General features: G+C 49.1%; 1 protein-coding gene across 2 annotated transcripts in view; it reads right to left on the bottom strand.

Moving 5' to 3' along the window:
* Positions 1–2,821, bottom strand: part of LOC122376764 (homeobox protein cut-like) — an 80,285-nt gene extending 77,464 nt beyond the window's left edge. For both annotated transcript variants that reach the window (XM_043356710.1, XM_043356718.1), the window contains exon 1: positions 2,526–2,821. In XM_043356710.1, coding sequence (XP_043212645.1) covers positions 2,526–2,609 — 84 coding nt within the window. In that variant the 5' untranslated portion in view covers positions 2,610–2,821. The remainder of the gene's footprint in view (positions 1–2,525) is intronic.
* Between the last annotated feature and the right edge of the window lie 11,059 nt (positions 2,822–13,880).

Here is a 13,880-nt window from a genome sequence, read left to right as displayed (position 1 = left end):
TCAGGTCAGAGTCAGGCATGGCCTGGGCTGGAGAAGGCACGGCGACAATCGTGTGCATTGTCAGATCACAATGATACAAAACGATTCTAAACATTAACATATGATATTTTGAACCCAGAAAAACATCGGTGAATATTCATAATGTTTTGACCAATCAAAAAAAAAAAAAAATGACTGCATGGAAGCATCACATCAGTACCCAAACCCAAAAACCATTTCTTTATATCCAGGCCGTACCGTTGAATCTGTAAAGTTCTGGCTGGTTCAAACGTCACCCCATCTGTATTATATTTTATTCGCAGTGCTCTATTATTCCAGTATTTACAAACCTGTTACAATACCCACTGCTCTGTCCTGTGTCATATCACGTCATGAGCCCCTCAAACGAGGCGATCGTCCGCCTTTGTCGGGCCATTGTAATCGGCGGAGAAAATAAACAAAAGCTGACCGAACATGATCAGAAACAGAGGCAGCCGAACGGAAAACATGACACATGATGAGGACTCGGCTCTAGCTGTTCCGGTGTGTTGGCCCAGGGAATGTAAACATTTATGAGACAAGGAAGGTCGAAGGGTGTCGTTCTTTATCAGATAATAATGTGTGTAACGAGGAGGCTTTAGCCACGCGTCTCATGCTTCGTATCAATTCAGATAAATGTATGTCGCGGTGGACAAACTCGGGTGAAAAAGAAATAGATTAATGATTTTGTTTTGGTTACTTCATGTCTGGAATCAATTCTAATTAGTTAGCTGGTGCTTGCTCAAACTTACTTTGAAGTTACCGATTGGTTAGAAAAAGAAGACCCGCTAACTGCTCCTTAGATCTCAGTAAGATGTATTTATAAATGCATTCATCATCTCAGCAACTAAATGTAACCGAACCCTAAAATGTGTAAATTGCAACATCATTATTATTTCCTTCTTTGTTCCATTGATCATGGTAGGTAGTTGTTGTAGCTTTCACTACTTCTCGCTAACGCTAAGAAAAGGTGCACCATCGGAACGTACAGGTTTGTAAAGCACAGCTTTATGCAATTGGCATGTCAAGGAATAGGTGCGCAAGGAGTTTGGCCAAATTGTATTCAAATTTTTCGGTCAGAGCAGCCTACGAAAGCCGAATCTCTATTTGCCGGAAACTTCGGCAGATTCACTGAGAGGCATCAATTTCTTTATTAGCTCCCTGCTCAACCGCTGCAGCTGGCCCCGTGACTCCCGGCCTTGGTCACGGACCCGCGCCGTTCTCACGACTCACGACTCACGACTCACGAGTGTCCGCCCGTGACCACGGCTCGTGACGATCCGGGCCGGGACGGCGCACAGAGGGACTATACCCCACCCCACCCGATCGCGTGTTCGCTGATCGTGTGAAGACAAAACGGCTCACCATCTGTGGACTGCATTGGTGACGATAATGCGGATATTGTTACTTGAGGTGTTTTTCTTTTGACAGGGTAACTGACGTTTTTACGTAGCCAAGTACAGTATGATGACAGATAATCCTGTTGACAAAATGCCTGTTCGACTGGTGCTGGCATTGTTCCTACGCCAATCGTGCTATTGACATTGTGCACGAATGCTTACAGCGGTATGGGGAAAATTGGCCAAGTCAGAGAACTCTATCGGCATTGATACCAGATTCAGAAAATGGTACCATTTAGTCCAGAAAATACAAATTGTCATGCTCATTCAATACCGAGAAGACGTTAATGGCCTTTATAATAGTTATTTTTTCAAGTTATGGCTTTATTATGCTTTTGATGCATTGTACGCTGGCAATGTGAGACGGTGCCATGAAGGTAGTCAACGTGATTCCAAACAGGAAAATGGTTCACTCAAAGGTTACACTGATTCACTCTGCAAGTACCATTTAAATTTGAAATCACAAAGAGGATAAATTGATGCTATAAATATTAGGCTCCAAAGCGGTTATTTACCATAGGCATCTGAGAGCTCGCAAGGTGAAAGATCAGCAACGAGCCCAGTTTGGTTCAAGACGGCACTAATTTTCTCTGGTTTGATTTCACCTTACGTACGGTGGACCTTTTACTGCGCCTGTTTAACTTTGTGCTACACACCAATGCGGTTTAAACTTACTAAAATGAACTTCTGACACCCAACAGCTGAATATTGATAATTAGCTCAACTATGGCAAAAATTGTTCACAATTATGCTACTTAGATGTATAGTTACTGGGTTAGTATCTAGCGGAGCTCAACCGAACAACAGTTTTCGGAGATAACTGCTTACGACTCTGTTCCGCCTTGTCATATCTGCCTAAAAGTTTAAACAGGACAATTGACAAACCCCACCCAATATGCACACTCAGAGCATGACTTTGACTACATAAAAAAAACGAAAGGTAGCATTAATGCCTAAAATACTTGCTAGGAAACAAACAGCTGATCAGCTGCTTGAAATATCCTCAGGGGTTCACACTGACCAAGATAAAGCCCCACCTCGCCACCGAATGTCACACACCTCACAACAGCAGCCGGTGTTCCGACCCACACCCAGTACCCGACTCACCTGCTGCCAGAACTGGGCGATAATCATGGGCACCTCCTCCTTCTTGAAGACGGGATCCACTGAGCTCATCGTCTGTACGTCCATTCCTTGCACGTGTCCGCCGGCTGCGGAACGGCGCGGGTCCGCCCGCCAGCCGAACGCAGCGCCGCCGCCGTCGGCACCGGTCCCCTCTCGACCCTGTGCGGCGCCGAGCGCCCACCAGACCGATCCGTGTCCCTCCGTGTCTCCGAACGGCTCGACGAGCTCGACGCGACGTACCACCCGTCGCCGCGCGCGCGCACCGCCACTGCCGATGCGCTACTGATGCGCCGAGCGGCGCTCGACGTCGGCCCGACGCGCAGTGCCACCTGGCGGCGGCGATGGGAACTACGCGCCCCGGCTGGCAGGCGTATTGCTCTGAGGAGCTCTGCGGTGGCGGCGGCTGTGGCGGCGGTGACGGTGGTTTGATTGGAGTGGCTCGCGGCTGGGCCGGTTGCCCCGTCCGTGATCAGAAGCCGCCCGAGCCAGCCCACGAGACGACTGCCGAGCCGCTGACTGAGCTTAGTCCATCCATGTGACAGAGGGACCGCGCCAGAGGTCGTGTAAATGTTATCGAAATTCCAACTGAAGAGAAATTCTAGGACACAAGAGAAGAAATTCTTCTGAAGAGTGCACGACTCACGACCGTCAATATCAATGTGCTGACTGCTGGCGTTTCGCCAGGGACGTAGCCAAGGGGGGGGGGGGCACGGGGGCCATGCCCCCCCCTGAAGGCAAAAAATAAAATAAAATTAGATAACATAAAATAAAATAAATAAAACAGCTGCACCACACCCCCAAAAATAGTGGGTCAAATCCGAGGAGTTTTATTTTTTTGAGGGGGTACGACACTAGGCCGCGACCTGTGGCCCCTCCCTGAGCAAAATCCTGGCTACGTGTCTGCCTTTCGCCACTTCTTGTCACGATTACTGTCGATCGTCTTCCACTTTTCCATCATCCCGTTTTACATTTTATCGTTTATCGTTCATAATTTTTGTAACTTGCGATATGAGGATGAGCGATAATTTTGAAAATTTAGCGATAAACGATAACGATAACCGATTTACTTAACAGCGATAATTATCGTTTATCGTTTACCGCTCATCCTATCGCATGCGGAAACCACTGCATTCTACATCAAAGATAAAATGATATTTTTTTCCAACCCACCGGCTTTAGTCATCCAGCTCACCGTTTTTAGCCATATTCCAATTTAGAATAATTATAAGATTATCCAGCCTGTAAAGCACTAGCGACCAAACAGGCGTAATATCGGAATGTGGTCCTTACAAGTTGCGACGTCAAGATGCCGTAAGCCCTTGTGCAGATTTCATGTGAATTGAGTTTTATCGATAACGGGCTCTCGATAAAGCGCTGCTCCTCGAGCCCATGTTCAAATTCAAATCGATGTTAATTTGTCATATGCCATTTCAGGTATAGTCAGTCAAATTCATCCGATGCAGAGATTGATGTGGGGAGGAAGATTACTTTTATTGTGTCATTGTGCGCCTTGTAAAGTCAACGTACACCTGGGCCACCGGTTTCTACTCGTATATGATAATTTCATATGATAATTTCAGGTGATTATAAGCTAGAATTTTCGGAATTCTGAAACTGCTGGTCTGTCTTCCCCAGTATGACCCATCATGTCTGCAGCGTTGATTGTACCGCCGTTTGCAATGAATAACAGAAGCCATAACCCTCATATCACGTCCTGAGTGGGCCATACTACATAAAAACCTATTACTGTCTCAAAGTAATATTGTAGTTGGCTGGCTGTGACCCGAATTATTACACAGTACCTTCGTCTGGGCCTGATTCAGCGCTAAATAATCAGGCGGTGGCCAGTCTCTGACTTGGACCGCCCCTCTACTGGCCATTCGGTGCGATTTGCGATGACGACCGTCCCATATTCTGTGATGCACATTACGAGCGGTGTCACTAAAATGGTGAGCTGAAACGGTGCTGGGAGACATGTGTAGCACAGGGGGCCTGCATGCCGAATACAAACACTGGTGCGGCGGAAAAACTGCACGACCGGCCGCCAACAGGATAGATGGTCTGAACATGGTAGAAGCCAGTTACCAGCAGGGCAGGATGATTGCCAGTGTGAGATTTGAAAGCGTTAAACTTTCGATAAAACATGGTTTCACCTTTTCAGCGAGCGTATTGAACGGTGGGCTTACGAATTCCAGGCCAGCATATTTCAACATATGGTATAATGTTGCATTCCTTCTCTAAGGGGCCTTGAGTTTAAAATACTCGCCAGCTGCCATCTCGACTCGCCGCCATACGCCACCCTTTCCACGGAAACTCTCGTCTCACAGTCGCCACATTCATGGTTACCACTGCAAGGCCAGTCCAGAGCTGCAACAGCGGACCCTCGAGGGACCCCGCCGCGCCGTCACAGGAGTGGCTTTCTCGCCCCTCTCTCCGTCTCAGCGACCCCGGCGGACCCCGACCAGCCGACCGGAAGTGTCCGCTTCCGGTCGCCGCTGCAACTGAACGGCGCCAATTACGCTGCATCGGTCGACTGATGGAGCGCCCTGAGGAGACCGTCGTGGCTGCCGAAACGACGTCACGGGTCGCTGGAGGGGTGGGTGATGACGTCATCTGAGGTCACGGTGGGATCAGCTGGGGGAGGGGTGTCGATATCGGGTGCAGTTTGAGTTAAAGTTAACTGGAGTTTGACTCGTGACCTGAAATTTGTCATTGATCTGACAATGCTAACCATGGTCGAAATCCAACTCTGGAATAATGAGCAAAACAAAATATTCCAAAAAAGCGAAATGTCTTGCCATTCATGCACATTTTAGTTATTTCAAAACTGGGTGCTTTCGGCCCCTGATTTTCCTTAGTAATGACGCGGCGCGATGACGCCTGATGACGCCCGTCATCGTCGGTCGGTCCTCGGGGCCGCTGACGGGGCGGCGGCTCGCTCGCCCCGCACACAGACAGAGCCAGCGTCCGGCCACTGCCATTGACTCCTGCACGCGGCTGCGTCGGAACGGACGGTCCGCTTTGTACTGCCGACAGCGGATGCGGTCGGCCGCCCCCGCCCTGGCGCCGCCGCCCAGCCGCCTTTGAGACGCCGCGCTCTTTGGGACCGATCGTGAGTTCCACCCCGCCGACAGCTGGGGCGCCTCCGTGTGTCACCGTCCTGCACTACTCCCTGCATTGTGCAGTGCACCCTCGGATGGCCTCAATGCTTCCGCCCTTCCCCCACCCACGCGCGCGCCCCTCCCCGGGAAAACAGCTGATTGCGGTCACGGGGAGAATGCAGGGGGCGGGAGGGAGGGAGGGGCGCTGCGAAGCTGCCTGATGGATGCTGTTTGGATAAGGAGGAGAGGGGATGTCGACAGATAAGGGACGAGTCCCAATGCGGAAGAAGAGCGGAATAAGAGGCCGCCGCCGCCGGATGAAATGAGAACGGAGGTTGGAGCTAGGGTAGTGTCTTCACTATTCGGGATAGATCAAATACGTCCCGCATTTTGTTAGCATTTGGACATCCATGGAGCTCTATGCAAATGCCCTTAGGATTCTCCCATCGCATGATTGATATGGATTTTAGCCTAGTTTGATTTTTAAGTTCCTAACAACCGTTGCCATGCCTTGACAACTACTCAAATTTCCAACCCGCCAGCACAGAAAAAGTAGCACTCCCCTCTCGTTTTCCTGACTCCTAGACAAACTTCCGCCATGCAGAGTCTTCACAGGTGGCCACGCGTCGTTGGCAGGGGCGTTTTTCGGGGTAAGGCGCTCACCCGATCCTAGCGTCCTGTGCTCCTGAGCGGAGCGACGCCGGGACTGACACCTTCGCGACTGGGGGAGGGGGGGGGGGTGCTGGAGGGGAGGGGACGGAGGGGTGGGAGGGAGGAGACCGGTTTTGTTTTGACTCAGCAGGTGCACGGACGGAAGGGAGGATTCTGGATGACGGAAAGACAGCTGGTTATTTTGGGGTGGATTTGCTAGAAATCGGTGTGAAAAAGTGACATCTTTGACGGCCCAGTTTCAAATAAATGAAGTTTTACGTGAGCGATCGTGATTTGAGCGATGCAGTCCTTTTCCCATAACAACATTGCTGCCAGCATGACTCTCGATCCTCATTGTTTTATTTTCCTCCATGAAATTTCCTCTCCAGAGCCTGTTTTGAAAATAAAACTTTATCGGAATACTTCCTATCTGTCAGCAGTTTTTTCTTTGCGAACGGCTGACGATTCATAGTGAATGCAATTACAAAGATTTCGTGACCTAGTTTTTAGTGAGTATTCTTGGAAAATTACCTTTATTTCGAGGAATTGCGAAGCTAGTTGCGGACATTTCCTGTCGAGACCGGAAAGTTATGGCATTGGCACCTCTTGAGATTTACAAGCACGTCATGAAAACATGGATTACCTCACATTCATTCGTACGATGATTTGTCTTTTTTGTTGTGACCCTTCATCTTTTAGGTCTTCGCCATTTATTTATTTAAATCATTTTTAGTACTCAACTGTAAGTTTTGAGTAACCAAGAGCAGGGTTTATTCGGACCGGGATCGACCCAAAGTATATCAGGGATCCATCCGAAGTAGATCTGGGCCGCTCCGCAGTATATCCTTGGTCAATCCGGACTATATCCGGAGATGACCCGTAGTACATCTGAGGTCCGTCCGTGTTGCCAAGTGCCCTCTCACCGGCTGCCACCATTGGCGTCTCAGATGGCCCCGGACGGCCGCCTCATCACGTCCAGAAGCTTTGTTCTAAATCTTTGACCGCTTACCCGGCCAGTAGACTAGGGAGCTGCGAGGGGCCGTTCTTGACACCCGTTCATTGTCGCCGGCAGAGGTCCGCTATTCAGCTGCTGGTGCGATCACCGCCGAGTTAATTAAAATCGCACGGCAATGGTGATGGTGGCGGTGATGGTGGTGGTGGTGACATTGGTGGTGGTGACGATAATGGTGACACTGACAGTGACAGTATACGGTGGCAGTGTTATGCAGTGCAGTGCATATTTTTTGTAAGTATAACTAGGCATTAGCAAATAGCAAATATTCCCAGGCATCCTATGCATGCCTGGTGAAACAAGAACAGCTTCCGTTGCATATTTTGCGGAATATTCGACCAGGAATGTGACATTGAAATGTAATGTTTATGGCTCTAACGGTACAATGCTCGATCTGACACCACATTTTACAGTTAACAGAAGCGGCATGCACCGGTGATCCATGCAACAGATGTATTGAATGGGGCAACATCGTGGCACTGAGTAGCAAGCTCGCCTAAAACTTCGACAGATCGTGCAAATACGACCACGTTAGCACGCCCTGTATCTTCAAAAACCCATGCAAGAAATGTCAGGTAATTTTAATCGATTCGCTCAAATCATTGATCTACTCATCCAAAATGTACAACCAGGTATCTAATTATACTTTATCGAACTCTGCAGTAATAGTTCGTGCGCAAAGCCGTCCACAATTGGCTCCTATTGGCGCCTGCCTTCCCTAGAACTCGTCACGCGGTGTCCAGATACATATGTATACGCTAGTGATGTCAATTACGGAAAATCGGAATACCGATACCAAACCAAATACCAGCTAAAACCACGGGAAAATACCGAAACCAAACCAACATGGGAAAATGAGGGAAATACCAACTTTTTACCGACTTCTTAGCCTCTTATACATTTGTGAGGGCTTTTGTATTTTTGTATTTTTGTATTTTCATAAATCACCAACAGGCTTACGCCCAATGACAGGTGAAGTCACACGCACACGCATACATCAACATGCATAAATACCCCCCCCACACACACACACACAAACCACTTCTTTGCATCCGACAGAGGCCGACTGTCACATAACGCACGCCAGTGTTGACGCATACGCCGATGCCTCTCGCTTGAGCCGCCCGATCGAGTCAAAGAAAATATCTGACCTAGGCGAGAACTCAAGAAACTGGTTGACGCAGCGAGGGATGCGCACAAAAAGCCCTCCTGATATGGTGTTCACCCTGGCGGACGGCACATCAATTAATGGTGTGTTTCTGGTCGGCCTCGCGGATATATGGAGCTTAAAAGACCCAAGTAAATATGATGATGAGATGAAGCCTTTAAAAACCTTGCATAAAAACAGAACATCACACTTTGCGCGTCGTGCTCCTAAGTGTGGCACACGAAATGATGACAATAGGTCCGAGTACTTGAGCGACGAATTACAATTCGTGGTGCGACAAGCCAGCCACATCAAAAACTTGTGTTGCACCCTCTCCACACGAACGAGATGAGATTTGGCCACTCCGCCCCATATCACTGAACAGTACTCGACCACAGATCGAACATTGGCGTAATAAGCCGCCAACACGGCCTGCCTGTCCAGCTTACACTTGGGGGAAGCCGACTGGAACGTTCGAATGAGGAGCCCGAGCGCTCTATTAGCCCTTGTGACCACTGAATGCACGTGATCGGCGAAATCTAGCTTTTGATCAAGAATGATGCCTAAATCTCGGATCGATGTGACATTTTCCAAAATAGTGCCATTGATCGAATATGTCGAGTCAATGGGGCTACGTTTAAGTGTGATTTTAAATGACTTGCATTTGGAGGCATTTAGCTTCAATTTCCAGTCGGCCGCCCAGCGAGTCACTGCGTTCAAGTCACGCTGGAGCGTCTTAACATCATCATCGGACCTAACCTCGTGAAACAACTTCAGATCGTCAGCAAACAGCAAACAGTTGGTGGAAATAACAGTTGGCAGGTCATTCACATAGAGAGAGAACAGCAACGGAGAGATGTGACCCCCTTCCGGTGTTCCAGACACAACCGGAACCCACTCGGACACTTTCCCGTTCAACACAACGCGTTGTTTGCGCCTCTCCAAGTAGGACCTCAACCACTGCAGAGCGTTGCCGTCAACGCCGTACATCCTTTCGAGCTTATGCAGTAGCAAACAATGATTGACACTCTGAAACGCGCTGCTAAAATCTGTGTACACGGTATCCAGCTGGGATTTGTTTGAGATGGCCGCCCATCCGTGCGACAGGAAGGACGCGAGGTTCGTGGCGCATGACCGGTTTGGGACGAATCCGTGTTGGAACGGAGAAAGGTGAGGCTGGACATGTTGGAAGAGTTGCTCGCTTACAATCTTTTCAAAGACTTTTGCACATAGGGGAAGAAGCGATACAGAGCGGTAGTTAGCTGGATCGTTCCGCGATCCTTTTTGAAAATGGGAACTATGTTGGCTTCAGACCATTTTTCAGGAAAGATACCGGATGAAAGGGATATGCGGAAAAGTTTACACAGAGGGGCGGCCAATTCATTTGCACACTCACGGAGAATGCGGGCGCTCAATCCGTCAGGACCACACGCCTTGCTGACGGAGAGCTCCCGGAGTAAACCACGCACAGCCTCCTCCGCACAGCTTATGATACCAACAAAATGCCAAACACATTACCGGATTGAAATACCAAATACCAAGTTGGTATCGGTTTGGTATCGGTATACCAAAAAGTTGGTATCTGATTGACATCTCTTCTATAGTATACTCTGCGGCCTGCGGGGGAGTTCGGACGGAAGGTGGCATTCTACCGCGCTAATCTGTCGAGAGTGGGGGCAATTTACCAGACCATGTTAAGTCGGCCTGACTTCGGAACTTATCACGAAATGTTGAGCGAGCTCGGGCGAGTGAAGTGTCGTGAGCGCCCGCCAGTCACCGCGAGCTACGATCGCCCGCAGCCGCCCGACCGAGCAATGATCTATTGCCCAAACTCGGGCCGTGTATTTGAATTAAAAATGATGACCATGAGCCTGATGGACTGCTCAATCATATCGCGAAAGTAGGCCGGAATCGCTCATTCTGGCTGAAATTCGAACTACCGAGTCTTGTTAATTCATGAGAGATCATGTGAAAGCCAGATAAGAAAATGCGGCTGGGTTGTAATGAACTGCACGGTTTCACGGAATGTCGGCACATTAGCCAGTGCCGGCAGCGCCTGTTCAACTGCTCCTGTCCTGCCCCGGGGGCAGCCAATGGGCAAACTCGCCACGCCTGACTTCGTTCCGCCAGATTTGTCGGTTTTTGCAATGCACAGGCTTTGCGTCTGTATGCAAAAACAGCTGCAAAAACTGGCGGAATCCGTGGGAACGAGTCGACCGGCGGGCTAATCGGTGGCAGCGGCGGCCGGCGGCTGCGCCCGTGTCAGCCGCCGACCTGCGCGCCGCGCACGGGGGCCGCGCTCCGCCCCGCCCGCCGCCGATACGTCCCCGAACCGTTCGATCGCCGCCGGTGATTGGTGTTCGGTGGGCGGCGCTCCAGCGACGGCCGCGCCCCCGCCGCCGCCGCCGCCGATCGGCCGCCAATACCGGCCGGTCGTCTTTTCCAATCAGCGTTCGATCAGCGATCGTCTCTTCCAATCGGCGCGGGCCGATCGGCCAATCAGCCAATGGGAGGCGGCGCCACGGCCGGCCGGCCAGACGGGCTGGCGCCGCCGCGCCGCCGCCGCCGCCTCTGCTGCGGTACAGCGCCTGTCGGACTCTGACCAAACTGTCTCCGCTGCCGCCGTCGCATTCGCCGCCGCCGACTGCATATTTCAGTAAAGACTTTGTTTACTTCGGAGCTCGGAAGCGATCAATAACAGACCTGAGAGGCGCCGGAGCTGGCTGCGCCTGGCGAGGCTTCCCGCGCGGGGCCGTATTGTGACAGCTCGGCTGGGCTGGAAGGGCCGCGATACCACTACCGACGCCAACTAGAGCTGCTATCGAAGCCACCGTCTGTCGGCCGCAGCGTTTGGCGAACGGTGAATGTTTAAAGATCCGGCGGCGGCGAGCGGCGTTTCAATTTCAGTTTATGATTTCAATTTATTCTGGCGAGCGTTGAGGAGATGGCGGCTTCGGCGGCGCGGCCGGCTCCATCGGTAAAGATCAGATAGGCTCATTTGAAATTTAGACAGCGTCAGTTGTGAAACAGATTGGCACGGCGAGAAATGGTCGACGCCGGATTGAGATCGCTGAGAATGGGAGGAAATCTTACCCGCCAGCGACCGAGCTGCTTGGAAACAGGGGCGAAGGAACGGCTGGGCTGCGGCGGCGGCGGCTGGAACCGATAGTGAGGCTGCTGGATTCGTGGAAACACCGCTACGCCGAGTGCTGTTCATGACTAAATCATCATGGAATGCTGAAGGATCACTGTGGCGTTGACTAGGTAAAATCATATCGATATGCCTACAAAACTATCACGCTAGGAATATAAATGAAATCATATCGATACGGGCACACAACTGCCACGCCAAGCAGAGTACGGATGGCTGCGAATTGGGCTCCGAATTAAGATTGTTTCTGATACTACCGTGCACTATGAGCGTAAATACCGTGACGGCGTTTGGTTTGCGGTTTTCCGGTGGTTGGAGATAATAGGCTCAATGTGCTGTCATGCCCAATATATGCACAAGCTTTATTGAATATTCGTCTTGAATAAAAATGTTTTTACAAGTAAGTAAGCTTAACAGATGTCATGTAAATATCGCTAGCATGCTATATCAAAAGTCGGCGCACAGCAATCCTAGCTGTTTTAAATGTACCGGATGCAAAGTTACAAAAAGTTGTGAGCACACCAGGATTTAACGTCAAAAGGAGCACGGCGACAAAATGTGCCCATCAAACGTGTGCCAGGGGGGAGGGGGCGCCACCGCATCGCACTCGCGGATTGGTCCTCAGGCGGGCTTTGGCGCAGTTTTTACACCGCGACCGCCGGTTGGCCGGGCGGCCAGTCATGCAAATGACACATATGGCCCAGTTCGTGTGTATTGGTATTCACGATCGGTGGATAGTGCCGTTTGCGGTTTGATAAAGTGCGGCGCTGCGAAAACACGCAAAACAATCATGCATATAATCAAGTTTGTGTTCGCTCTAACGGTTCGACGTGACGTCTTATTCTGAATCGAAGCGCGGGACATTTTTGCTGGACCAATGAGCTGGCAAAAAGTAGCACAATGAACATGAGATGTTGACATGATTCACAAAATGGCCGAGCAATGACCGTGGGAAGGCTAACTAAGGAATGTCCTGCAAAGTGCAAGGAGTGATCGCCAATGTACATAAATCAGTACTGTGTCCAGTGAATAAATGAAAAACCAACTGAGCTGTTCTGGTTGCTGAGAGAAGAAAACTGCGTTTTGTTTAGTTCCAAATGAAACTTTTTGGATGATAGCACTAGTACACAGAATGCCCGTTGAACAAGCTACCTTATCTCATACTTCTTTGCATCCATTTGTGACCAAGATTGAGAAAATGACATTAGGACCCAGTTAATGTTTTTTTTAGAGATACTGCATGGAGTTGAAATTTGTATGAAAAACATAGGACATTTGAACCAAAACGTAAGACTGTTAAATGTCATCAAACAAGAAATACAGCTTTGGCATTTCACCGCAAGACTATACACTGGGGAACATTTTATATAGTTGCGATGTGTATGCGTGCATCTTCCAAAAGCCAGGGCCGAGCTGTCCTGTATAGCCAGTTTGAACTGCATGATGATCAGCCACGAAAGTCAAGTTACTTGATTGACTGGCTTATAAAGCACCTGGACTTTTAAAAATGGTTAATTGTTAGCTGCATGGTAATCGCTACATTTTATGAAAGGAAGACAGGTTATCTTTGAAGTTCATTGCATGCAATAGTTTTATGATGAGAATGACATTTTGGTGACAGGTGAAAAGAGGGCCACCCAGCGAAGCGTGTAGGTACCTGTCGTTTGACACCAATCTTTGAAACTTCTGAAGGAACGGCTCATGCTGCAAGCATGTCTCCTGTCACATTGACAAGTGCACCATTGTTTTTGGCAAATGATACCATCTCGTTGACATAATCATGCATGTCCAAACCGTCATTAAATCGTGTCGTATATTTTATTAAATTCAGTGAATATGCATGATACGTTTACAGAACATTCACGTTTTTTCAAGAGATGCTCATGTCAATCCTCAGTTGAAGTCTGTCCAATATGCGCGAAAAATATACATTTAACAGTTGATAGACATGCGTTGCCATATGCATATAAAATAAACGAAACTAAATAGACGGATTAGGTTAAATACACTAAAATATTTAGTCTAAATATTAAAGCACAAGTACAAAATTGTTATCAAATTTCTACAATCAACCACAAAACATAGGTTGTTAAACAATGTTTTCGCTTTTCCACAAAGCACGTACAGTAAAAATGAACAACCTTATCCAACATATTTTGCACATGGTAGTGTGCATAACATTGAAATATTTGGTTTAAACACTAACAATTACTTTTTACTCGATCGATCTGAGCTTCTTTATCGGACTAGGTTCTACCAGCAAGGCTGTGAGATA

The sequence above is a fragment of the Amphibalanus amphitrite genome, unplaced genomic scaffold (assembly GCF_019059575.1).
Source record: "Amphibalanus amphitrite isolate SeventyFive unplaced genomic scaffold, NRLGWU_Aamphi_draft 000042F_arrow, whole genome shotgun sequence".
NCBI lineage: Eukaryota > Metazoa > Arthropoda > Thecostraca > Balanomorpha > Balanidae > Amphibalanus > Amphibalanus amphitrite.
The sequence above is the reverse complement of the archived record's forward strand: the minus strand, read 5'-3'. Positions and strand labels throughout refer to the sequence as shown.